The sequence below is a fragment of the Lithobates pipiens genome, unplaced genomic scaffold (genome assembly GCF_037356315.1).
Source record: "Lithobates pipiens isolate NorthernLeopardFrog02 unplaced genomic scaffold, aLitPip1_a1.2 Scaffold_18, whole genome shotgun sequence".
Lineage (NCBI taxonomy): Eukaryota > Metazoa > Chordata > Amphibia > Anura > Ranidae > Lithobates > Lithobates pipiens.
The window spans coordinates 124,447,893-124,475,581 of NW_027507758.1; the positions used below are offsets into that span (position 1 = coordinate 124,447,893).

The 27,689-nt window shown below is 41.2% G+C and overlaps 1 protein-coding gene across 5 annotated transcripts in view; it reads right to left on the bottom strand.

Annotated features, from left to right (window-relative positions):
* USP34 (ubiquitin specific peptidase 34) overlaps window positions 1–27,689 on the bottom strand; it is a 305,275-nt gene that overhangs the window by 40,126 nt on the left and 237,460 nt on the right. For all 5 annotated transcript variants that reach the window (XM_077486073.1, XM_077486072.1, XM_077486074.1 and 2 more), the window contains 12 exons: window positions 26,710–26,757; window positions 18,603–18,668; window positions 17,550–17,630; window positions 15,180–15,265; window positions 11,606–11,774; window positions 11,447–11,521; window positions 10,705–10,856; window positions 8,867–8,915; window positions 8,586–8,690; window positions 5,658–5,702; window positions 2,277–2,381; window positions 2,038–2,185 (listed from right to left, as the gene is read on the bottom strand). In XM_077486073.1, the coding sequence (XP_077342199.1) occupies window positions 2,038–2,185; window positions 2,277–2,381; window positions 5,658–5,702; window positions 8,586–8,690; window positions 8,867–8,915; window positions 10,705–10,856; window positions 11,447–11,521; window positions 11,606–11,774; window positions 15,180–15,265; window positions 17,550–17,630; window positions 18,603–18,668; window positions 26,710–26,757 (1,129 nt within the window). The remainder of the gene's footprint in view (window positions 1–2,037; window positions 2,186–2,276; window positions 2,382–5,657; window positions 5,703–8,585; window positions 8,691–8,866; window positions 8,916–10,704; window positions 10,857–11,446; window positions 11,522–11,605; window positions 11,775–15,179; window positions 15,266–17,549; window positions 17,631–18,602; window positions 18,669–26,709; window positions 26,758–27,689) is intronic.

Here is a 27,689-nt window from a genome sequence, read left to right on the forward strand (position 1 = left end):
TCCATCGACCGATTAGTAATTCTCATATCAAAACAACATATAGTAATATGCTCCATGATGGATTGAGTTGAATCATACAGGGTCTGTTCTCTTGTCAAAAATACTTTATTAAATTCAATGAAATTGAGTACAATAAATATTGAGTATTGTACAATTCAGAATACTTATGTAGTAATCATATGTGGTTACAATTATAGAACTGATCGTGAGGTAAAGCATTGTGAAGTAATTTGTTCACAATTATGAACTAAACCAATATTGATGAAGGCATATAAATTTTATGTAATAATAAACATAATTTATGTAACAAATATATTTATGTAAGAGTTATTATTAAGAGTATGAAAAAACTAAAGATTTCCTGAATAATCTTGATATAATGAAATATGTTACATTACTAATGATTTTTTTGTAACCGAAGGTATAGCTAAATCATCATCAGGTGCAAAGAGAGACAGAGTAGAGAGAGGAAGAATAAGGTAAAGAGTGAAGAGTGGAAAAGGTAAAATAAATAAAAAGAGGGGTCCACCAGGTCGAACCAGAAGTCACAGTCCAACCAGTATTGTTAGCATGAGTTTAAATACAGGGTCTGCTCTCATACCCTCCTTAAATTGCTCACCAATGGGATCATATGTGGAAAGCAAGCAGGGAGAGACTTAAGAGTGTAATACAGCAGGGTTTTTATTAAAAAGGTTAGTTCCACTTAAAATTTAAGCAGTGAATACCAGACTTCAAAATATAAAAACACACCAGCCGCAGTATAGCGCAAAACTTCCAATCCCAGAAGATGTCAGTTTTGGCCAAGAGCGTCGGGCAGAGAGTGTGTGTGATGTCACTGCGTACTGGTGGATTTTTTATATTTGAAGCCTGATATTCACTGCTGAAATGTAAGTGTAATTAACATTTTTAATAAAAACATATCCTGCTATATTACACTACAAGTCTCTCCCTTCTTGCTTCCCACATATGATCCCACTGGTGAGCTATTTAAGGAGGCTATGAGAGCAGACCCTGTATGATCTGATTTAATCCATCATGGAGCATATTACTAAGATGTGGTTTTGATATGAGAATTACTAATCGGTGGATGGATATTATGCCTTTATGATCCCTGTAATTTGGGATACACATTGTTAAGCGGCCAACTTCTTTAAAAGGAGCACCTTTGAGAGCATACTGCACATCAAGCACTTTTTCCACAAATATACACATGGACTTTTATTAGAATTGATTGTCATATTTAAATTTCGGATGTATTGTTTGTAGTTACTGCTTAAACTTCATATGAGGTCCATATCACTGCAATATCCACAATTTCGCTAACGTTTGTTTGCACATTATGTATTGATCATAGTGAAAGATTACGTTGCACTATGTTTTACCAATACGTGTATAGTAATTAGTTTGTGAAAAAGTTCTAGTGTCCACCAACTGTGGTATATATACTGGAATTTACACACCTAGGAGACGCTATATTTGTAATGGCAGTGACGAGTGACTTACAGTGGGACTATGATATGGAATGGCTATCTGGGAGGGTCAATACCGGACACTTGTCATTAATGTCACTAATACAGTGATTATACTGTACACTGACAGGAAGAGATTAATATCTAAGGGCAAGCAAGGGGTTAACTGAAAGCCTAATAATGTGTAATGTGTGCTACTTTAACTTTCTGATTTGGCTCTTTATCTCCCTGCTTTCGAGGGACAACCGTTTTGTTTAATTGAACACAGCAGATCAGCGGATTTAAGCCAAAATCATAGGCTGAAATCTTCTGCCAAACACATGCGGTGTCCAATCACAGCACGAGTCAGCAAGAGGCACGCACATGCATGCCGCCATACCCGGAAGAATGGGCTGACATACAAGTATGTGATTGTGCCTGAACCCTCAGCCCACTTGCAGTATATTTACTGTGAGTAGTCACCAGGTTAAGACACACCTTTTGCGTTTAGCAGAATTTAAAATGAAAGTTCAATTGGGATTTAAATAAGGTTACATTAAAGACACTGGATTGGAATCGGTGCACTTACATGTTCTCACTCTGGGGTAATTGTGTGCCAACAGAAAACGCTCCACCCAGTTTTCCATATTCTGCAGTACCCAGCTGTGTGCTAGCTTGTTTCGAGGAGTTTGCACTGCCAGCCAGTCTAAACACTGAGACGGATTGTACTCAATTACCTGAAAGAATGGTACAGAAATAAGTAAGGGGGCAACTGCTTCAATTATATATGCCACGAATGGAAATGATTCATAGCATAAACTTATTTACCTCCCATATCCTTTGCAAAATGTAGGAGGCAAAAGGAGGCATTCCTGGAGGCCCACCAGAAAACTCCATGATCATGGTCAGCAGTTTGAAGAAAGGATTAGCAGCCTGCAAAAGACAATATCACATTAATAGCCAAACTGCTTATTTAAATGACTGTTTACATTGCCTTTGCTTCCTGCATACATACAATGATTACAGTACTGCCAAAACACCATCAGTTTCAAAATTACTATCACCGTTAGAAAAAGTGAATATGCAACATGAAATCTGACATTCTGCAAAGTTAATGGTCCACAGTATACTGTGCATTTTAAAATGTAACAATAGTGATTTTTCTGGGAATTAGATACCATAGGCGCAACTCAAACTTTCAACTCACACAGTGACCTTATATATGTAAAACCTGGCTATATATAAAGGCACTGTACGATTTAAGTTAGGAGTTTACAGCGCTGCACTGTATAAGTTACAATTCTTTGAAGCATTTATATGAGACGCACATTTAGGGCCAGTTCACACCACATGTAGTCCAGTGCATTTTATTTGTGAATCAAAAATGCATGGAAAGTAGGATATATGCTTCCCAATGGCATAGTTCACACCAGTGCGGCAAGTTCCAAGCAGTCTGGTTCGAGCAAAAAAAAAAAAAAAAAAAAAAAAAAAAGTGTAGAACATGCTGCATTTTGCTTGCACTGGAATACAGTAAAAACGCATGCAAAATGCACTGGAACACTTTGAAAAGGCACTGGACACCAGCAAAAAAAATAAAAAATGCATCTGTAAACGTGTCAGGAGCACTTCTACAAAATATTGTTAACAGAAGTCACAAGACTGCCAACTGCTGATGAGAAAGGGTATTTAGCAGTTTAAATTTACTAAAACAATATATTTCCATGTTCTGTGTACTGTGGGAGACCAGATATAGTGAATGCAGGATCCTGGGTTTAGTAACACTTTAAAAAAAAAAAAAAAAGAAGAAGAAAGAAAAATCTCATTATCCCTATGTTAAAGCTTAGCGAATTCTCCAATGTTTAAGAATCTCTGCTTAAAAACTGCTATGTAACCTGAAGGATTATCATATAAAGCAGATAACGACTTAATGCAGTAACCAGTGACCCCGCCCCCTTATGATTTCAGAGTCCCATCATCCCCCGGGCTGTGGCGTTATAAGGGGTGTGACATCACCCGGTGACCACGCCCCATACCTACATAAATCGTTGCGCATATGGCATTACAGCGGGAGAGAGAAGAGGGAAGACGACCGGGCCAACGCTAGTAAAAGAGCTGGAAGAAGATAGAGGAGGAGCCCGGCAGAAGGCACGGAGAGCGGAAGAAGACACCGGAGAGCGGGAGAAGAGAGCAGAGAAGTCGGAAAAGACCCCCCGGAGCTGCCTAATAAATTACTTTAAAAACCTGTCTAGTGTGTTCTTTTGACACATTTTTCCACCCCAGGTGAATGGTCCCCCATACTCATCCACATTGGGGGGGCGGGATCTGGGGGCTTCCCTTATTACCGGGGGCTCCCAGATTCCGATAAGCCCCCCACCCCGACAACCAACGGCCAGGGTTGTCGGGAAGGGGCCCTTGTCCTCATCAACATGGGGGCAAGGTGCTTTGGCGGGGCAGGGCCCCCCCCGTGTCCCAAAGCACCCCCCCCATGTTGGCCTGGTAGGACTCAGGAGGGGAGGGGGGATGCTCGCTCGTCCCCCACCCTCTTTCCTGACTGGTCAGGCTGGTGCTCGGATAAGGGTCTGGTATGGATTTTGGCATGGGGGTTCCCTTTAAAAATCCATACCAGACCCAAGGGCCGGGTATGCTCATGAAGGGGGGACCCAAGTCTGTTTTTAAAATAAAAATAAAAAAATTGGCATGGAGTTCCCCTTTATGCACAAGTAGCATGCCAAAGTCGGATCAGTTAATACGGAATCCGACTTTGATCTGACTTCAGAAATAAAAAGTAGTTCAGGAACTACTTTGAAGTCGGCGTGACTTAAAGTCATGCCAATAGGAATGGTAGTCATTCAAAATCATGGAGAATGACTTGTCATGCGCTTTTGCAGTCCAAAATCATGGGACAAGTTGTATAAGTGTGAAAGGGGGCTAAAGATGTTTTTTTTTGTTTTGTTTTTTATTGTGAAGCAAACAATAAATAGGACAAAATAAAGTCAATACTTTGTAGAGCCACCTTTTGCAGCCATCACAGCTACAAGTCGCTTTGGATAAGTCTCTATGGGATTTTTGACCATTCCTCCTTTGAAAACTGCTCCAGCTCCTTCAAGTTGGATGGTTTGCACTTGTGAACAGCAATCTTTAGCTCTGGCCAGATTTTCTATTGGATTGAGGTCTGGGCTTTGACTAGGCCATTCCAACTCATTTACATGTTTCCCCTTAAACCACTCAAGTGTTACTTTAGCAGCGTGTTTGGGGTCATTGTCCTGCTGGAAAGTGAACCTCTAGCCTAGCCTCAAATCACACACAGAGTGGTACAGGTTTTTCTCAAGACTATCCCAGTATCTAGCACCAGCCATCTTAGCCTTTAACATTTTTGAAAGGTCACTAAATAGGCTAAGCTGCAATGCAGTGGCAAACAGTGCTGTGCGCTGCGCTGCTGAACAAGACACAGCAAATTGTTTTCTATGTGACCTAGCGCTGACCTATATTGTTCTTGCACAGAAAACCGCAGGTCACTGCATATTGTGTGACTGAGGCCTGAAAAGTACCTATCAGATGAGAAATATAGGTGTTGCCTTTACTGGGGAAATTCGGAAGATCAGAAGCTACCTGAAATCTTACAGTTGCTTGACTGCCTACAGCCTGACCTCACACTTAAGCCTAGTACACACCACAAGTTTTTTTCTGTTCAAGCCGCTGTGCTAACAATCCAATGTTAGTACAGTAATCGCCCCCTTTTCTATTTTTTTCAACACCCCCGCCCCCCAGGAACCCTCCAGTCACTGCTCTTAGCCATTGGCCGCTGGTTTTCCAGCATGCTCAGCTGGGTTCTGTCGGACCAGCTGCTACACACAGTTTTTAAAGGACCGGTCGATGTCGCCCAAAATTCTGCCCATGTGTACTAGGCTTTAGTCACTGGTCTGCTGAGTTTGCAGCGCTTGAGGTTACAAAGCAGACAGCCAGCAAATGGCAAGTAACCCTCAACATAGCAGATGAAGTGTCAGGCTCAAAGTAAATAATGCTACAACAGAGAATATAAGTCTTTCCTAAGTAAACCTGTATAATAATAAAAATTGAAGACTGAAGATTTACTCTTGCATAAGCCCAGTTGTGACTGGTTCTCTTTAAATCTAACGCCCTAAATTAATTTAGTGGATTCGCTTAAAAAAAAAAAAAAAAAAAAAAAAAAAAAAAAAATGTGTTGCATACCTCTGGGGTCAGCTTCGCTATAGATGTGAATAGCATTGATGCAATCTAAAAGACAGAGTAAAGGTACAACTGTTAAATAAGCAAACCAGATTTTGCACTTGTTCAAACATCTTTATTTAAAACTTGGCATTCCTGAATGTTCATGAAATTACCTACCAGATAACAATTCATAAGATTTCAAACCCCACGACAAACTGTTGGGGATGAAACATGGGAGCTTAACGTCAAGTTAAAATAATCCTCATGCCGCGAACACACGACCGGACTTTCCGGCAGACTAGGTCCGACGATCTTCCCGACTGACTTTTCGGCAGAGTTCCGACGGACTTCCGAACAAACGGACTAAGTCAGTTCGAAAGTCCATTAGTTTTTAACGTGATGACGCAAGACGGGACTAAAAAAGGAAGTTCAATAGTCAGTAACCAATAGCTTCCCTTGCATCGTATTTGGTCTGTCGGACCAGCATACAGACGAACGGATTTCCAGATAGGAATTTAGTTAGTCAGACAGATTTGAAACATGTTTTATTTCTAGGTCCGTCTGTTTTTTTTTTTTTTATGAAAAACTATCGGATTAGCCCACACACGATTGGATTGTCCAGAAGGACTGATTCCGTTGGACCTAGTCTGCTGGAAAGTCCGGTAATGTGTACGCGGCATTACATGCATAACGGTACACTTTTCTGAAGGGCTACTTTCTAGCAGTAATATTTAGTACCTTTAGAAGGTCATGTGACCACACAGCCTCCTTTGTTTTGTTCTTTCATATAGCAGAGGGTGTGTCTGTATAGTGGGTGGGCAGAGGATGACCTTCCACACAGTGGGGAAGCACTATTCCCATCTGTGTACGCTACACTTTGCCCCTGCTGGGAGCTGCTCTTAACACAGCAGGATTGGATAGGGGCTGGTTGGTCAAACTCACTTGTCACCTTCTTCTTAAGAGGTAAGAATGTGCTCTTTCCCAGTTATCTTTTTGGGGAAGGCATTCAAAGATGGACCAAACAAGTGTTCACCCTGAAAGGCTTTACTACCTGCAAAGAGATTCCACCGACCAACACTTGAGCCAAAGGATCATTCTGATGTTGACAGACAGTGCCCACTGGGGAAAACGGCCGTATGGAGTCTTGAAGGCATCCACCAAGAAACTCAATGCTCTTGGAAAGTCTTCCAGGAGCTGCCAAATGGTGGGGTCTTATTTTCTTGAACGAAGCCCGTGCTTTAACCAGACTTTAAGAGCTAAGCAATCTACAACTGTAGTCACTGACGGCTGTAGAGCCACTCCTACCAGAAAGGTTGCCTTAAAGCGGTTTTGTACAGAAAATTGCAAGTTCATCTTATTCAAATGGCTTTGGAACATAGATGCAGTTATGACCATTGAAATAAAATAATATGCAGTATTTACCTTTTATTTTTAATGTTTATGCCGACTTCCGGGCTCTCCTCCCGTGGGAGTAGGCGTGTTTATCGGCTTCGCAATGGTCCCTGGGAACTTTTTTAGCTATTTCCCAGGAATCAGTGGGGGACACAGTCAAGCCGAAATTGCCATTTTGAAAGTGGGCAGGCAGCTCTATCAGCCATTACCACTATAGCACGAGGCAAAAGGAAGGGAAACAAAGAGGACACTCAATGAGCATGTGCGAGATGGAGCAGTGGATGCTGGGAGCTCAGTGTCATCGCATCCAGGAAGTAAATGCCTGTGGGCTTCAAACGCCCACAGTGAAAATGGAAACCGCCGGACTGCTTTTTTAAAAGTTTTCCTTAGCAATGAAATCGTCACGCCGGAGGTTAAAAAGACGCCGATCGTGGCTGCAAAGACACAGTAGGAATCGCCCAACAGTGACACAGGTAAAAAAACAAAACAAAACGGCAGTGGAATCCCGCTTTAAAGCGGGCCCCTAAGTTCTTATCCGTGGCATCTTTAAAGACCAGGACCTCATCCCCTGGAATCCTCAGGGTCTTAAGTAAGAAACAGCTGGAGAAGTCCATTTTTTTTTATTCCTCCACTGTTGAGCACTCACTCACTCTGGCCAATTACAGTGATCAGAAGGTGCAGAGCTGCTTGAAATGGCTTTGTGCACAGTGCCTGTGAACAGACCCTCCGAGGATGACCAGTTGGAATGGTTGCCCCAGGGATATTTCTGGAGTGACATTTGTAAACAATCTAGAAATAGACATGCCCCTCCTTACCATTTTTTACAATATGATAGCATATGGCTGATTTGCATTAACCACTACTAGCCACTTTACCCCCTTCCTGTCCAGGCCAGTTTTCATTTTTATAATATTTCTCACACAAATAGAGCTTTTTTTTAAGTGCTATTTAATGATTACATTTTTAATTTTTTTTTGCTAAACAAAAAAACAAAACACAAAAAAAAAACGAAATTTTGAGAAAAAAAAATTTGCTAAATTTTATAACTATGAAAAATTGGGTAAACAGGTAATTTTTCTCCTTCACTGATGAGGCTCCACTAATGGGCACTGATGGGACTGCACAAATAATCAAAACATTGATAATCAGTGCCTATGTCCCTTTAACATAAGCCAGTTATCTGCTTTAATCTCTCCTCACAGTCAGTTTGAGGAGGAAAAAAAAAAAATCTGATAACTGGCTTGTGCTTACATCCTGTGTTCAGCTGTCATTGGCTGACAGCTGATCATGTGGTAAAGGGCCGTTGTGATTGGCCCTTTACCACCATCTGTGATCAGCCGAGCCGCAGGGGGTACACGGAGAGCACGATTACTGGAGGGTGTCCATGTACACCCTTCCAGCAAAGGAAGCCTGCGGTGTAGACGTCTTTCGGCTATAGCACGAGCAGAAAGTGGTTAAAAAAATCCTGCTACACTCTTAGGATTGTTAGAACTGCTTTCAGGGGAAGGTGACGATCAACATTCAATTACATTTATTACATGACAGTCTGACACTTACATGTTCAGCAAGACGGTTGTTGTACCGGCAAAGGCTGAAAATGAGGTTGCAAGTTTGTCGGATATTAATTCCATCTCGTATATGCTGGAACAAGAATGGAAAACCCTAAAAAAAAAAAAAAAAAAATATATATACATTATTGAAACACAGATTTGCACATGCAATGGAGTAAAGTATGCAATATAAATTGTGCAAGAAGATTTAGTATTAAGCAAAATGCTAACAACTATCTCATCCAAGATAAAATATAAATATAAATCAAATACAGGACACACAATTACCTTTCCACCTGTTAAAGCTGCCATGTCATTCTGGGACAATGTGAGATGCCTAGAAAGTGGAGGGGAAATGGTAATTAAAATGAGCATAAAAAAGGACAAATGTTCTAACATGATTGTGTATCTTCTTTAACTACTACCAAAACTGAAAAAAATGCTCTGGCATTGGTCTCCGTTCTGCACATGATATAGTTTAAATTTTGTAATTTTCCTGAAAAGTAATAAAAAAATTTGGAGGGCACAGTTAGAGCCGGTTCACACATTGGCAACACGACTGCCCGCGACCTTGCGAGGCGACCTTGACAAGACCTGAGTGCGCACCACAGCGCGACTTACAAGGCAACTTCAAGTCGCCTCCAGGACAGGCGACTTTCCAGTGGCCAATTAAATAACAATCAGCTCTGTGGGAGGGAGGGGTTTGCCTGAAAAAAACAATTTTCTCTTCCTGTATTGTTGCTTCAGTTAAGACACAATCTGACTTTGGAGGCGACTTCCAGTGAACTCAATGGGTACAAGTCACCTAGAAGTAGGATTGAAGTAGTACAGGAACCTTTTCTTAAGTCGGAGCGACTTCAGTAGTGTGCATTAAGACGGGTCTCATTGACTAACATGGAATTTAACATGTTGCGCGACTTGGGGCGACTAAGTCGGATCCCAAGTCACCCCTGTGTGAACCGGCTATTAGGGCTTTAATTTGGTAGTAAATTTGGATACATATACATTGCCACAATTTTACAGAAAATGAATAGGAAAAAAAAAAGTTTTGCTCTAATTTTCCTCAATACAGTCTTTACATAATATGTGCACACCTATACATTTACCCCAAAATATAAAAGTCTGCCTATTAAAATGATCACATTAGTGTGACTTTTGTGTAATGTAGTGGAATGGAAAATAAAAATAAAAAAAGTTTGCGTAAAATGTTAGCGTCACAAAGAGAAGTCGGCTTAACTAGAGCACAAATTAGCAAAGATGACTTATTCACAGGTCTGTGAACAATAAAAAATTAAACTGAACAACATTGTGTTCACATACGTGCGCATTTGATGCTTGCATGATGAATGCACACAATACAGATAAGTCAAGGTCACTGTTGCCACCTGAGGGTTGTTTATAGGGAATATATATATATATATATATATATATATATATACACACACACACACATACATACATACACACACCAGCCACTTTATTAGGTACACCTGTTCAACTGCTCGGTAACACAAATTGCTAAAAATATTATATATATATATATATATATATATATATATATATATATATACACATATATATACATACACACACACACACACACAACCTCAAAATTTCACATACTGAGCCACTGGCCAGACCTTAAGAGTTTTTTCACCATCAGTTGACCCACCCAACGCCTCCCCTGCCCCTACGCACATTGTTGTAAATGATCTCATGAAATTACACTGTAAAACATTTTTTAAGCAGAATTAAGTTCCAGAAATAATTATTAACAACAACTTAAAAGTGGTTGTAAGCCCACTTTGTAAGGCCGCAGCGTAGACACGGTAGTGTGAAAGGGGCCTTAGTCTGTCTTGGGTGGGCTAATTAAAAAAAAAATCCATTAAAGAAATCTCTACTCTTTCAATGTCTTATGCGGATGCCAGTAGGCCACTGGGGTCACTTTCACTGGCTGGCACTGATGCAACTCATATTTAAATTATAAATAATAATCAATAACAAAGTCTCAATTGCATAATTTGAAAATACAATGTCCAAACTGCCCATCAAGCCACACCTATTCTGCAAGGGTGATGCTAGTCAAATGCTGAAGTACCATAGTCTATAACAGGTCATCAGCCTACCTTTCTGAACGAGACTGTTCCACCAGAAATGCAATGAGAGCGATCATCTTCTCTAGAGCTGCTGGCCTGTATTTTTCTTCAGCAAGTGATAGAATGTCTTCTTCCTCCTCCTCTTCTCCTTCTTCTTCCTCAGACAATACTTCAACCTGTGGCTAAAAATAAAAGTATATATGTATATATAATCAATATATGACAAATGACTAAGGCCCCTTTCACACTGGGGAGGTGCGGGCGTCGGCGGTAAAGTGCCGCCATTTTTAGCGGCGCTTTACCGTCATTTTAGCGGCGGTCTGCGGGCGCTAGCGGGGTGGTTTTAACCCCCGCTAGCAGCCGAAAAAGGGTTAAAACCGCCCGCAAAGCGCCGCTGCAGCGGCGCTTTGCCGGCGGTATTGCCGCGCTGTCCCATTGATTTCAATGGGTAGGAGCGGTTTAGGAGCGGTGAATACACCGCTCCTTCACCGCTCCAAAGATGCGGCTAGCAGGACTTTTTTCACTGTCCTGCCAGCGCACCGCTCCAGTGTGAAAGCCCTCCGGCTTTCACACTGGAGTGAAAGAAGCCGTTTTTTTTCAGGCGCTACACAGGCGCTATTTTTAGCGCTGTAACGCCTGAATACCGCCCCAGTGTGAAAGCAGCCTTAACCACACCATTCTAAACTAGCCATTCAAAGAACACACAATTTACTAGTATAGATCAAAAATATACAGGACTAAATACATATATCACTGTAGTTTGTCTACCTACATTTTCAGGCCCTTTGGTACCCATGTAAAAGTGTACCATGGTTGATATGGCTTGTAGGGACAACAAAAACTGGCTCTGAAAGAGAAAACATTTAGTTAAACATTTAACACATTGTAAATAAATATATTACCAAAAGGTGTATACAGAGATGAATAATACCTCTTCCTCTCCCATCTTGACAAACTCATAAAGGAAGGCAAAGTACTCAGTCAGATGTTTACTGTGAGGCTTCACACCGTGCTCCATGATAGAAAGCAATGTTTTCACAAAGCGAGTAACACAAGAGCGGCTGCCTATGTCCTCCACAGGCCCATCCATGTCATCAGAGCTGGAATTAAAATGTGAAAACATTGGTATGTTTTAAATTATAAGATATACTACCAATGAACCTTAATAGGTTTTCTACATGTAACATTTTCTACAAAGTACAGTAATTGCACGTGAAAAATGCTGTACAGTGAGGATGCTTTTTTTTATAATGAATGTCATGAATAATTTTAATTCATCAAATGACCCACAAAGCGCACACTGAAAGAAAACATAAAAACACAAATAACAAAACAAAATTAAATATTTGGTTTGTCCACCCTTTGCCTTTTTAAACGGCATCAATTTTCCTAGGTACAACAAATGTATATATACACGTATACAGTTTTTTTTTTTTTTTAAGAACTTGGCAGGTGGGTTGTTCCAAACATCTAGGAGAACTAATCACAGTTCTGTGGATATGTGCAGTCGGTTTCTTTTTTCTGCTATTGTATTTCCAGACAGACTTTATGATGTTAAGGTCAGAGCCAACATCTTGTTCTACTTTTTGCTAAAGGTAGTTCATGATTTTGGTTGTACGTTGGCGTCACTGCGCTTCTAAAGAACAAATGTGAGATCTACCTGTACCTCTTTGCAATTGAGGAGACCAATAATTCTGATCAAATCCACAACTTCATATGGAGAAATGTAGCCCCAAACCTGTAAGGACCTTCACTGTTACCTGCAGACACTCATCCCTGTACTACACCCTATGGCCTGTTTCACGCCTATGCAAGTTGCAGTTGGTACATATTCCAGTTGCATTTTGCAGTTTCCAGTACATGTTTTTGATCCATTGAAGCCTATGGAACCAAAAACACAACTTGATGGTCCCTGGCCCTTTCCAAAAAATGCACAGATGTAAACATGACCCATACGAAACCATGTTAAATGGACTGTAGTGTGTTTCTGCAAAACTGAAAATGCATAGGTGTGAACCAGGCCTGAGACTTTTGGTGAACGGCCTTGTGTTATTGACAAATATTTCACATATTTTATGCCAAATGAATCACTTGGCCTCAGTTCCACATTAAGGTATGGATTTTTAACTGTAGCTCTTCCATTAAGACCACTTTTAAACAGACGTCTTCAGACTGTAAATGGGTGTGTGTTAGGGATGCACCGATAACCGTTTTTAAAGAGTGCGAGTTGCGATACTTGTGCTTAAGTACTTGCCGATACCATTTACCGATAGCATGCGGTGCAATTTCAGGCCATAGAAAATTAATGGTTTTAATTGGCACCGCAAAGAATTGCATGTAGTTTAAACAGGAATGCGGTATAATTCCTGTCCAAATTACATGCAGTTTCGCTCACTGCTCCTGTGTGAACCTAGGCTTGGTATAGTGACTTCAGTCTGGGTTCACACCGAAGTAGTGCAAGAAAGAAGAGTGACCCACAGTTGATCACTTTTCAGAGGGCATTTGATAGGCAGTGGTGACTTACTATGTTAACCCATAAAAGCCACTCCACCATGTCAAATTTGTGTTCCTCTTTCACGTGGATGGGCATCACTCAAGGGAATACTGGCACTCGAGCATGACGGGGGGGGGGCTACTTTTTGCTTCTGCCACCATGGCTGTGGCATGTGTACACCCCCAGTCTGCTGCATCTGCAGCAGATCGGGGTGTTAAAATGCAGTTTGAACAAAAACAATCATTTATCCCGCGCATGAGCACGGCTGGCTTCCACTTGGTCTGTGTAAAACTCCAAATTCTTCAATCCTAAAAGTTAAGATGATCTACATAAAGCTACTCCCTTACAGGTTTATTTTGAAAAAAATAAAGATTATGCATTAAAGCGACTTTGTTGACACAATAAACATGTACATTAAAAAGGGATTCCTGCAAAGACAATGACACCTCCCCTGATCACTGCAGTGAAGAAAAATGGCTGAACATTTGTAGAATCTCACAGTTCTGCACTCAGTGGTTCAATCTGCTGTTCCCTACATCACTTTTGTATCCTGAAGTTGTGTAGAGTTAAGCAGGAACCACAGAGGTAAAGATTCAATGTCGTCTTTAGTTCATTTCAGACACCAATGATGAGCGCTATTCCTACCTCTGACACCAATATTAGGGCGCCATAACTCCCATTGACAACACTGATGGAGCACTATTTCTTCAATGGACACCAATGATGGGCACGATACCTCCCAATAACACAATGGGGTACTATTCCTTTCATTGCCAACATGGGGCACTACTTCTATAAATGACTCCAATGATGGGGCATTACTCTTTTAAACTGACATCAATGAGGCGACAGTGACGCTTCAAATGAGACCAAGGTTGGGGCATGGTTTACTCCCACTTGGACCAAGGCATTTTCTTCAACCACTGGGTTTTTGTTTGGAAAGTTTGGGGGCTCCTGCACTAGACCATAGTAACTTGTCATTAAAGTATAAAGGAGAATAAACTCATTATGCAACACTGCAGGTACACAGATCAAACAGACTTCATGTACAGTGAACCAAATATCAGCACAATCAAATAGTGTGAATGTGAAAAAATGATATAAGTAGCCGCTATCACTAAAAAGTGCATTCACTCTACTTAGGGAAAATAATAAAATAAAAAATATAGTGCTGTTCCACTAGGTATATTATAATAAACCAATATATATGTGATCCAGTGCTTAACCATAAATCATCATCATCACCATGCACACACAATCCATAAATCTTTAAAAGTCCATAAGAAATATCTATGTATCAAAGTCCGTTAAAAATGAAAACAGGTCACGAGTGACTGATTATAGTGGATCCAAAATATAACAATTCACCAACAAGTGCAAAGGTGGTAATGCTCTAAAAAGTGCTTGTGCTCCCCTCCACCAGTATCATTACGCTGCTCACCTCACATTTTGACCCCTGTTTGACCAGAGCGTCAAAATCAGTTTCCCCTCTGGGAATAATGGAAATATCTGGCATGGTGCAACACTTGCAATGCTCAGTCTTTCACACCCCCTTCTCTAGGTTCAGAAGAACCCCGGTAACTCTCATCCAATAGGATATGTATGAGGAAAGAGAAGGGCAAAAGCTAGTGCTCTCCGTATAAAAGATAATTTATTCTCATATAAAATTGAGAATACACAAGAATGGCACTAAAGTCGTGCTAGCTGGATAGGCATACAAGCATCAGTTTCCTGAGATCGCCACGCTGGGATGTCAATACGTAGGCTCTGCCCCCATTTTTTTTATGGACTTTAATACATAGAGACTTCATGTACAAAAAACTATTTGTAAAATCTGCACCCCATTTTTAAATCGAATGATGCTCCTATAAATTATGCCAAGCTGTATACTTGAATTATATCCACAAAAACGCAACAGGATAAAGAGGGAGATGCTGGAAAATAGAGTGAAATCATAGAGCTGTAGGTCCAGATTTGTTTTGGGACAATACAGATTACAGTGGAAACATACCCATCCTCCATGCCCGGTTGAAGATAGAGGTGCGCATGTGCAGATCGCAACCTTTGAATAACATGTATGCAAAGACGCTGAAACATCTGTTACAAACACAGAAATATGAGAAATAGAATAAATGTTTGGAAAAATTAAACATCTTGCACTTAATGTAAAAAAGGACAAATTAAAGGGTTGCTACAAAAGGGACTTTTTATGGTATTACAATAGCATTAATGCAAATGTACTGTTAAAAGTTGAAATTCTAATTATACATCCTTTTAAAGCCTGTACAACAAATTATACTAATGATCAAGTGGTATTAAAATCAATATTAAAGGGTCAGTTTACCTTTTCCCAAAAAACGAAAAAGTGCTACACCCTCCTCACACTGCCAGTCCCTAACTGCACTTACCTCCTTAAATGATCTTACAATGCCAATTACTGATGCAGCAGTCTGAGCATTTGAAAGCCAGGATCTTCAACACCCTTCCTTCTTTTGGCATGCCGAGGCCGCTCAGAGATTCTCACTGGTCAGCACAGTAATGTATCGGTGCTGACCAATGCCCGCTCACCATTGTGAGCATTATGATGCTACACAGCCTCTGGGCTGTGTACATTTTACAGATGCACAGACCGCTACACTGGCTGGTATAGGCAACAGAATATAATCACCAAAAGGAGGCAAGTGCAGCGGGAAGGCCAGAATGTACGGCACAGAATAATCTCTAGGATTAAAATGTCTCTGTTCAAAGCCAGAAAAATGACTTTTCTTGCTTTTAGCATTGTAGTAATCACAAACTCAGACACCTCTCTATCTTTTAAGACCTGGGCTTCAACAGCCATGAGGTTAAGGGCTGGTTTATACCAGGTGCAATCCAGTACTTTTTTAATCTGCATCAAAAACACACACACAGTGCTTTCAATGTACTCCAACGGCCCTAGTTCACACCAGTGCAGTGCGTTCAAGTGCACTCAACAAAAGAACATGCTGCAATTTTTCTATATAGATTGGACGTGGAACGTGACAAAACATGAAAAAAGCACTGGAACACATGTAAACGAACCAAAACACATAAAAAAAAAACGGAGGGGAAAATGCAGCAGAACACATAAAAAACACAAGTAAAAACATGTGCAGAAACGCATATGGAACGCAAAAGTTGTGGTGTGAACCTGCCCTAAAGCCAGAGACTGAGAAGCAGGCCAGGGGTTATCTGCTGAAGTCTGAGTATGTCTGTGTACCTTCTGGGCCAGTTTAGTGCAATGAGAATCAACGTTTTTCACTTCAGTTCTATCTTGTTAAGAAGAATTCACATGGGAGGGAAGGTATAGATTAAGCTGAACCGTGACCAGGAAATTATCATGGCATTCAAGGCTAAAGCTAGAGGATCCTGGCTAGAGAGGTAGTTTGTTGTTGAGTCTGAAAATTCCCCATTACTGACATCAGATTGAAGAGGTCTGGGTTACTTGATGTAGAAGAGGTCTGGGTCACTTGATGTAGGCATAAGCAGCTGATTGCTGGACAGTAAGTTTATGTCAATGAGAGCATCGGGATTACTTCCTGCAAGACTCCTGGTATTCTTGATGTCTGTGCTAAGGCACATTTAAGACATGGTCTGGCAGCACCTTGATTAGGTGTCCCTGCAGAAGGGGGGTTTAAGAGCCGCAGAGCCATGTGAACGGCTGAGCTCCAGGATATTGACGGGGAGTTTAGCTTCCACAGGTGACAATGTTTCTTGGACCATGGGGGACCTGAAAAACTTGCAACATTTCTGTTTACCAGCATCCCAATTTCGCTAGGCAGCAGTATAAAATGACTGCTGCTGAATTCCTGTGCCCCTCAATGACTGCAGTTTTGGCTGGAGCTGGGAGGGGCCAACATGGTGCTGTACAAACATTTCTGAAAACTTCACAGCACCATGCCTTAATATTCCTCCCAAGAGCCCTCAGCCTTGATACAAGCAGTAGATTTGAGCTTGAAAGGAATTATAAAAATTCAAATTCAATGAAAGAGGTGAAGTGGGGACAGTCAGACTGGAAAGCAATGAAGTTGATATTGGACCTTCTTCAGGCATGTAACAAGACAGCTTTTATTGAATTTAATGTAGCTTCTAATGGACATTGTGAGGAGCTCACAGTTTACAGTGAAATCAAAGCAAGCAATTTCAGTATAAGAGAGGAACCTTTACAACTGCACACAACTGAAAGCAAGGCTGGGGATTATGCTTTAATTATTTCAGAGATCTTTTAAGAAAAGGAAGATTCATACAGAATATTAATGGAGTAGTGGCAGCTTAAACAGTAAAATAACTTAACACAAAAGAAAGTGCAATTTTCGAATTGTGAACAGTTTTAATAACATACTGTTATAGCACATGCACAAACCTGTCTCACAATCTGATTGGGACACTTGATAAGGATCTGCATAGGCCACCAGTCATCATCAGCCATCCTGTCCAAAAACCACTTAAAAAATGAAGCAAAAATTTTAGAAGAGGTAAAACAAAGCTGTTTAAAGTTAAACTCCAAGCAAATACACAAATGATCTACACAAATGTGTTAAGAGTACTATATGCAAATGAATTTATAATTCTTTGCAGCCAGTTATTTGACCTAGGTACTACTGCCAGACAGCACAAATAGCTTCTGCATCCCTTAAGGGCCAGTTCACACCATAGAAACGCAGTCTGGATGCCTTCCAGATGCTTTTCTGCATGCACGTTTTTGATGCGTTCCAGTGCATTTTTGATACGCTTTTAGAGCATTTTTAATACAGTCCAGTGCATTATTTTCCCCTTTTTCTTAACCTTAAGGACATGTGCCTTCCAATGTGTTTATGCTTTTTACAGCAGTCCAGTACAGTCCAGTGCAGGAAAAATGCAGCATGTTCTACTTTTTTCTGGAACTGGAACGCACTGGAACTGCAAGCACTGGTGTGAACTATGCCACTGAAAACCATATAACCTACTTTCCATGTGTTTTGATGCAGAAAAAAAAAACAAAACACTGGACTGCATGTGGTGTGAACGTGCCCTAAAACCTCTCTGCATACTACACGCGAGTTGAGCAATACAGCCAGGTCTAGGACTAGCCTGTGGCTGGACATCGAGTGGGTAGCAGTACACTGATCAGTTCAACACTTATGCTCTTCTCTCGCTCTGCTGTCAGCTTTTAGTATAAGATGGACAATATTGTGCAATGCAGTACAGCCCTGATTAGCTAACACAACAGCTGCTGCTTTTCATTCTCTTAAATCTCATGTCTGCTGCACATGGGGATTGCAGAAACTAGAACCAATGAGGTTATTTTTTATATCTGCATGAAGGTTAGCAAAAAAGAAAGTACTCGTTCCAAAATTACTGGCAAATTCAGCTAAAGTTATGGTGTGCCTAAGGTTGTCACAAGTATAATTCACAAAACAGGTTATACATATCTTACCTCGCAGGCTGCCTGGCTGTTGTTAAACTGCTTTGTCAGCAGTTCAATCCACTGAAGCATGGTGGGCTAAACAGAGACAGAAAAAAAGGTTTCAAACGGTGTTCCAGGTGAAATGTGACTTTTAACATAAAAGTACCTCTAGAATACTCATGTCTCGTGCAGTGTAATAAAGGCATGCTGTAAACTATAGCCAGTTTTCTATTTGTGCAGCATAGTTTTACTTTGTAAAGTTCCTGCACAATGCAGCCATCTCCAGTGTGGGCATCCAAAGCCAATGTCCTTCATAGATTCTGTGCATGCTGGTTACCCATTATGCATCTGCCGATCTCGTGCATGCACAGTGCAGCACAAGCAAGGACAATAGCTTATAACTTGGGTTTCCATAGCAACAGCGGCATCAGAGGAAGTTGCTACCCCTTCTCCCACTTTTTAAAAATGCCGCTGAGCGGCCGCCTGGCATCTAGTCATTTCTGGTTTGGAAATAACGCAATGCCACGAGCCAGCGATGCCCATTGCCTCCTGGGATTGATGATACACATCTTCCAGGAGCCAATACAAAGCCGGAACCATGATATCATGGATCAGCAGCCATGATTACTGTAGTCAGCACACACACACAGGGGGACACATGAACAGGCAGGATCAACCAGGTATTTTACAGCATAGAATTGGACAAATGACAGTGCAGAAGCACTATGCTATTTACTATGCTTTAAAGCAACAGGGTCAATATTTTTTTTTTTTTAGGGTTACAGCCACATTCACTCTCTGTGATAAGGGTAAACAGGAAAAATACAGAGGTTGAATTAAAATATGACAGGGAAAGATCACAGCATAAATCTCCAAGGTTAATAGCCTTGACCTACTTACTGAAATTTTGGAACGAAGTAAAAACTTATTAAATTCTACAACATCCTGGGCTAAAAGAAGAGTTCACTAAAATGCTCATCTTGCCTCACATACTCTTTTTGTTCCTCACACTACCTATCCCTGTCCTCTCATCTTACATCAATAACCTTCAAAAATGTACTGAGGACTTCATTAGGGGGGGGAAAAAAAAAAGCATGAGTACACAAACTGTCCCTATAAACTGATAAATTGCTAAATTTCAATCAGGAATGGGTGCTCTAGATTTGAACAGATATTACAAAGCTTTGCTTTAGACCAAATGCAACAGTGATGGTTCTCCTTTCTTGGATAAACACTGGCTTCAAAATCAAAAAGCAAGCCCCCTACATAAACCTACAGGCCTTACTAGGAGTCATATAGTTGACCCACAGAGATATAATTTGGACACTGCTCATGCTCCAATAAGTACATGGGTATCTCTCCTCGTCTTCCCCGATAGGCGCCCTACAATTAGTAACTTTATTCCTGTGATTTCCTTAGCAGTGGTCAGACCAGGATTTGGATCTGCTGACTTGGAATATGGCAGGGATTCGCTTGATATCTCAGCTATATTCAAGAACAACGCTGATCTTTTGAAGACATAATCTATAGTTAATGCAGCACCAATAAATATTTTTATAAATATCTCAGATTTGACATCTGCTATTATCTCTACCAGTGGTTCTCAACCCTGTCCTCAAGTACCCCCCCCCCAACAGGCTATGTTTGCACATTTTCCTTTATCTTGCACAGGTGCTTTAAATTTGAGTCAATGGCTTGGTATTTTGGACAGCTATTTTATCTAAGCACCAGTTCTCAAAAAGGATATCGGGGAACTGGAGAAAGTGCAGAGAAGGGCAACCAAACTGAGAGAAATTCCAAAAACATGGCCTGTTGGGGGTATTAGAGGACAGGGTTGAGAACCACTGATCTTTACTGCTTGAAGACGATCCACTTAAACGCTCTACTTTTGATATATGTCGGTCAAACCAAATCAGAGAGGGATCTCCGTGATCTATGCCTCCATATGAACAATAACAGACAAGCTCCCAGCAATACTCGAAAGGGATCATGTCTTGGGGATCTCCTGAAATAACCAGCAATGGCACTAAACTCTTCAGCAGCCCTCCAGTTGTTGCAAAACTACAAGTCCCATCATGCCTCTGCTTGTGCTTGTATCTGTCAGCCTTGCAATGCCTCATGGGACTTGTAGTTTTGCAACAGCTGGAAGGCCACCAGCTTGAAACCCCTGCTCTAGATTATCCCATTTGGAAATACATGAATGGTATTCTACTGCTCTGTTGGTCTCTAATAAATACCCTCTATTTTTTCATTTATTTTTTTCTAAGAAAAATATAATCTAACATTGTGTAAATCCAACAACTATCAAATCAGGAGTAATGAAATACAGCTAAAGCAGCTAAGGTACGAAACTCTAAGAATTTGAGTAGCGCAAAGCCTGAAGTGGATGTTGCCAACGCTCAGCAATAGTGCCTACAAGTAATTAAGGGTTAGTACCCAACAAAATGATGGTAATCATTTTGGATAGATACCAGTCATTTCAATTATTTACCAACTTATTAGATCTTTTTGGGACTTCAACACCTGTCCACCATATGTCAAAAGCCAACCCTGCTACCTCTTTGTTCAATATGTATCATGAATTGCAGTGTGCATTTAAACTGGATGGTTTGATAAATATTCAGTAATTATTCACTTAAGCATTTAATTGTGTACAGTCCCATAAGGAATAAGTCATGTTTATTTTTTAAAAGTAATATAAAAAGGACCAGCAATAATAGGATTTTTACTCGCTGTAACAGCCCATTGAGAGACATAAGAAATTATTCACCTTCTGGGTTATACTGCCACCTACAGCAGGATGGGACACTGGTAAATAAAAAATTGTAGGCCAGCATGCCTTAGTTTAGTAGTAAAGCAGTATTAAAGCAGAGCATTAATGGGGATAAAGCGTTATCAATGGGGATTGATAACGTCACCTATGATGAAACGCGTCTGGGAAGGTACGCAGTGACGCCACCACGCTCTACGAGGGGAGGACGGGACGCTTTTTTGAATGCCGGCCGGCTTTTATGATTCGATGCAGTTTTAAGAAGTTTGTATGCAAGTGCAATATTTAAATCTTTAAATAAATTATGTGAACGATTTTACGCTATGGAGGCATTTTTTTCTTTCTGGGGTTGACGCTGGGGATACACCCGATTGCTGACTGTCAGTCTTTTAGTGCTGTGATGCTGCCATATACCGGCGATAGTGGAATCGTGATGAGATCATAATCTATCTTGGCTAAATTGTACTGAGGCTATTATTTAACCTGCATCTGGTAAGCGCATCAAAATTCTGGTGACGGGCACTCGTTTACAGTTGTGTTTGGATTCACTGCGGTGACGTGATAAGCACGGATAACCTGGACTTTATTTTCCAGTCCCAGCTTTTTGCAAGCTGCTACATGTTATTTCTACATCTTTCACAATTTCTTGCAGCAGTATTTGTGTAATGTTAATGTAAAAATATTTTTTAGGTAACATATTATTTTGTAGGTAATATATATTCATCTTCTGTGTGGGCTATCAATTCCCTATTTATATTTTTCTGTGTGGTTTTTTAAAATATTGAATAGGACCATTGGCGCAACTTTCCAAATTTTCTCATATTCATTCTAGTGTGTGTATCCCACTTAGAGCTGCAGGCTTTATTTTTCTTATTTTTTAATTATCTTATTTTTTAATATTCTTTATACTCCTTTTTAATAGCTGCACCTTTTTCCTGAGCGCAGTTTATTTTTATTTATTATCATATAGGGTAAGACCTGCACCCCTCAATTGATTTTACAGTGAGTATAAAAATCCCATTTTATTTCAGTTTATTGAGGGACTCAGGAATTCTTTTACCTTTGGTATGTCCACTTTAACACAGCAAATGTACACAAACAGATCCAAGAAAACATCAAAACCTGGAACTGCCTGCAGCTCAAAAGAGCAGTCTTAAAGACCTTTCTCATAAAGCTGGTGTTAGATGAGACAACGTCCCAGTAGTAGTATTAGTAAAGGGCACCTGGACAAAAATAGGTGGAACCTGACACTTGAGACCACAAGTTAGGAATATGGTCTGTCTGAACAACCTACAGATACTAAAGCAAGAAGATGGTGCAATCTTACAGGGACCTTCAAGAATGACAAAGATAATCAGTGGCTAATAGACTCATAGCCTAAGCTACATCCAGAAAACAAGTAGTACATTTCCATTTGCTATATTAAAGCAGGAATGAGGGAGTGAAGAATTATATCTTGAATGAGGTGAAAGTCAGAAACTACCTTGGGCAAGCTGAAAGTGCAGAAACCAAAATCTTGATGTTGCTTACAGCCAAATGTTGGTCCAGACCCAGTTTTAGAAAGAAGAGAATTTGTCCAATGGAAAAGCTCTCAGGATAAAAGTTCCAAGACTCACACAAAGCAAAGTAATAATTTCACATCCAGTGATAGACCTTGCAGGAATCACAGGCTCCGAGATGTCCCTTAGAACTTGGTCATCGATAGCCTTTCCAGTGTCCATGAAACAGGATTACAAATTTACCCTTGGAAATGTAGATGTGGGCAGTCTGGCAGGGCCCATGATGGGTTTGCCAAAAGCCTTAGCAGGTCACTCGATGGGCCAATCCAGAGCATTACAGATCCCTGGAATGTGCTCAATCTCAATCTTGTGGTGTAGTCGAGAAACAAGTGTCATTGAAGGACAGGCATAGATCAGAGTGTAATGATCCCACAGAGCCACCAGAGCATCCACGGTTTCCACTAGGGGAACCTTATACCTTGAAATAATCATCTCCAATTCTCTGCGGAACCTGGAGGCAAAGAGTTATTCAGAATCCCCCCATCTGTAAAACAGGGGCTGGAACACCCCCTGGTGAAGAGACTACTCCCCTGTGCCAAGGTGCCGCTGGCCGAGGAAATCAGTTTGCCAACTGTCTACTGTTGGAATGTACATGGTTAAGGCTGGCTATACATTATACAAATTTTCTTCTACAACTTTCCTTTAGGATTTACCAAAACCATTTAACACGAGGTCAACCCTAAACACTTTCAATTTGTATGTAATCAGACAGGACCTTGCTTGTACTACATAGTTGAAGGTAAATCTAATGGAAATAGAAGAAAATTGTATAATGTATGGCCAGCTTAAGAATGATGGTATGTGAAGTTCTCATCAGAACAGGATCTGCTCTACTTGCCGTAGTGCGACTTCTGATTCCTGCCTTATTGTTGATGTATGCACTGCTACGGCATTGTCCTATTGAATCTAGACTGGATGGCCCTCCAGCAAGGCAGTCCAATGCGACAGGCAAAGGCCCAAAAAATTGGATTTTTGTACTGGCCATAAAATCAATTTCTCCGAGTTCATCGATGGACAGCACTTCCTTAATCTTGACCATTGGGACGTCCAAAAGCAGTGCCAAAGAAAAATGAGGGGTGGGCAAAATAACCCAAGCCTAACCACAAGAGCCCTAACCAGTACTATGTACAGGAGCCCCATCTGAAATAAAAAATATTTAAAGAAAAAACACCCCTTATGAGGGAACACCACCTAAACAGCAGCCTGCAAAACCCTGCCACCAAAAGATGCATCAACAGATGCCAAAATATCTACTTTACAGAATGTAATGAAGGAATGCACTGATGGGTATGCACGGATGATCAAGTGGCTGCTTGGCAAACCTGTGATATTAATGCTTGATGATGGAAGGCCCAAGTAGTACTAAGAGCACGAGTAGAATGCACCGTGACAGGGAATGGAGGAATCTGACCCTTAATAGAATAGGCCTAAGTCACAGTCTGTCTGAACCATCTGGAGATGGTAGCCGAAGAAGCGGCCAGCCCTTTCCTTGGTCCTTGTGTAACCAAAAAAAGTGCGTCTGACCTTAGTTAGGAAGGACTCGGTGGATTCCAGATACACCGGAATCGCATGAATCACATCCAAGGTATGCAAAGCAAATTCCTTGGGATCACCCGGCTAGGGACACAAGGACAGCAATGCAATGTCCTCATTCAAATGGAAGTCAGAAACAACCTTGGGCAAAAATGACGGACAGGGATAAAAAAAAAAAAAAAAAACACTTTATCCCTATGGAGTACTAAATAGGGATTACGACAGGATAATGCTGGCAACTCCGAAAACCCTGTGGGCCGAGGTAATAGCCACCAGGAATGCCACCTTCTGGGACAATGTAGGTAAGGGAGTCTCCCGAATATTCTCGAATGGCGGTTTCTGGAGAACCGATAGCAACAAGTTTAAATCCCATGTCGGTAAAAGACAGTACAGGCGGAGCCACATGCCGGACTCCTTGAATGAAGGTACGAACTAAAGAGTGAGTTGCTATTGGTCGCTGAAAGAAGACTGCTAAGGCAGACACCTGGCCCTTGATGGTGCTCAAAGCCAACTTCTGCTTAATGCCCTGTTGAAGAAAAGCTAAGATCTGAGCCCCAGAAAAGGATCGCGGATGAACGCTAATCGACTAACACCAAGAAATGTACGCTTTCCAAGTACAATGGTATATCTCACTAGGAGTCGACTTCCTCGTCTTCACCATAGTAGGGATCACTGATCCCGACAGACCTCTATCTTTCAGTACCAGGCTTTCAATGGCTAGGCCATTAAAACCAGTTTCTGTAAAGCAGGATGGAAGCTCAGGCCTCCGTACAATTGGTCTTCTTTTAGAGGTAGTTTCCAAGGGATAATTACAGGCACCGGAAGACTTTCACCCTTGATTCTTCGTAGGCATCGCAGAAAAGGAAGGCGTTGGCCACGCAGTGACACTAGGACGACTGCTGCGTCTACCAGAGGAACTCGCAAGATTGCCATGAGCCTCAGTTGCTTCCTGTTGAACTGAACCTGCTGAAGGGGCCGATATTTGAGAAGAAAAACTACTGACCTGGCCAGCATTCACCCCAGAGTCAGACCCAGGTCGCTCACGAAGGAGGTCCATGAATCTGAAAAGCAGCGAAAATGTCCCCCCACCCCAGCAATGGGTGAGGGCAGACCTTCATGCTGAAGGAATCTTGTCAGTGGATCCGGAGAAGCCTGCTCTAGGCTTACCAGACCAAGATTGCTTGGAACTTCCCTGGGAAGACTTGAGAGATCCGTTTCCTTTATCTGCCATCCCAGGAGCCCGGAAGAATTTCTAATGGGCCAAGAAGGAAGGCCCCTGTCTGTGACGAGGCTCCTTCCCTTTCCTAGATTGAGGCAGGAAGGTACTCTTTCCCCCTGTGACAACCTTAATGATGTCATCCAGGGTAGCCCCAAACAGACGGTCGCCTCGAAATGGCAGATCAATGAGAGCTTTTTTTAGAGGCTTGGTCTGCCGACCAATTCTTAAGCCACAGCACACATCTGCTGAAACAGAAAGCTTGGACAGCACAGGAGCTGCATCACAAATATACTGCAGCCAATATAAGCAGCGAGAACCCGCTCACTACCCAGACCCTGGCGCAAAAGCTTGGCCCATTCAGTTAGGGTTTGCGACACCAGGGCCGAGGCCAATGCTGGACACAATGCCGACCCAGCCATAGTAAACATGCTGCATTCCCCAGCCTCCGCTTTCCTGTCAGCCAAGTCCTTAAAGGATGGGGATTCCTCTACTGGGATCATGGTTGCTCTATTAAACCTGGAAACTTTTGGGGACCACAAAAGGTGATTTTGGTTGTTCCCATTCCTTATAGGTAAACCTATCAAAATAAGACCGATAAGGAAACACCCTTGGTGTGCGAGGTGATTTTTGTGTACCAAAGGACACAGCCATGCTGTGGCCCTGTCAGCCACATCCCCCATTTTAGAGTCTCCTGCACCGCAGTAACAAGTGCGTCCACAAGCGCTCTTTCAGTCGCTGAGTCACACATCTATGGTGTCCTACTGCAATGAATGGAGTGGCAACCTCAGCCTGGACTCCGACCAGACCAGGCCACGCCTTAATAGGTCAGTCTTAACAGCTCATCTAATAAAAGATGCCCATCCACCTATGACACTAGCAAAATACTGAGGTATGTTGGTAGTAGGAGGAGCTAGACTGGACTGGCCTACGATTTCTTTGTGTATACATGTCCAATGGTCCTGAAGGCCGCAGTTTAACCCTAAGGTTTTACAGTTTCTAAATGTTTCCAATAATCTGTCAATGTACAAAGAATAAACCAAGGTATTTGTCACATACCTTTTCTTTTGAATGGATAAAAGTCTCCAAAACAAACGATGTGCTCAGCTGAAAGAAATAACACAAGAATAAACAGAAAATTAATAAGACAATGGTCCAACAGGCAACGTGTGATTTTATCCTGTGCTAGGTAAAGGACCCCACACTTTTGTTAACCACTTGTCTACCTGTGCCATTAATAGCATGTAGTAGACAGGTATTTTTTTTTGTAGAGCCAACTGTTAAGCCATCTGATCACTCCCTTAGCCCACCATAAAAACAGACCCCCTGATGTCTCAGTATGCCATCACGTAGGGGACTGTTAATTGTAAAAAAAAAAAAAAAAAAAAAAAAAAAAAAACACAACACACACAACACCTTTTTCAAGTCCCCTGTCCACATGAACATTTATACATGAGGTGGGTCTGCCTATCTGCAAAAAACACAATTGTGCTACACATCACCCCAAACATTAGAGAGCAATCATTCTAGAATCATCATTCACAATTAACTGATAACTTATAAAAAGGTTTTTAAAGCAGCAGCAGGGAGCATTGATAAGCACCTGAACGACCACAACATACAGAGATATACAATGTAATACAACATTGACAACATATAATCACACACATAGGTTGGACTTCTGTCTTTTTTTCAACCTCACCTACTATGCAACTACTGTATGTAACAATATGGAGTACCAATAATTTTAAGGCATAACATGTTTAGTAGCTATTTACTTGCTGTGACTAAAATATAATATTATATATATATTTATTTTTTACAAAAAAGGTTCACGTTTTGTGTTTATGTACACTAAAATGATCTTTGTCTATTTTTTTATGCTTCTTTTAAAAAAAAGGTTCTTCTTGAAAGCACTGATATACTGTTTGGATCATGCGATTTTTGCAGGCAGATCTTCTCTCTGATATCAGTAGGGCTGACTGACAAAATCATGCAATATTAAGATTGGCTCATCTTTATTTTAAGGGTGAAGAATC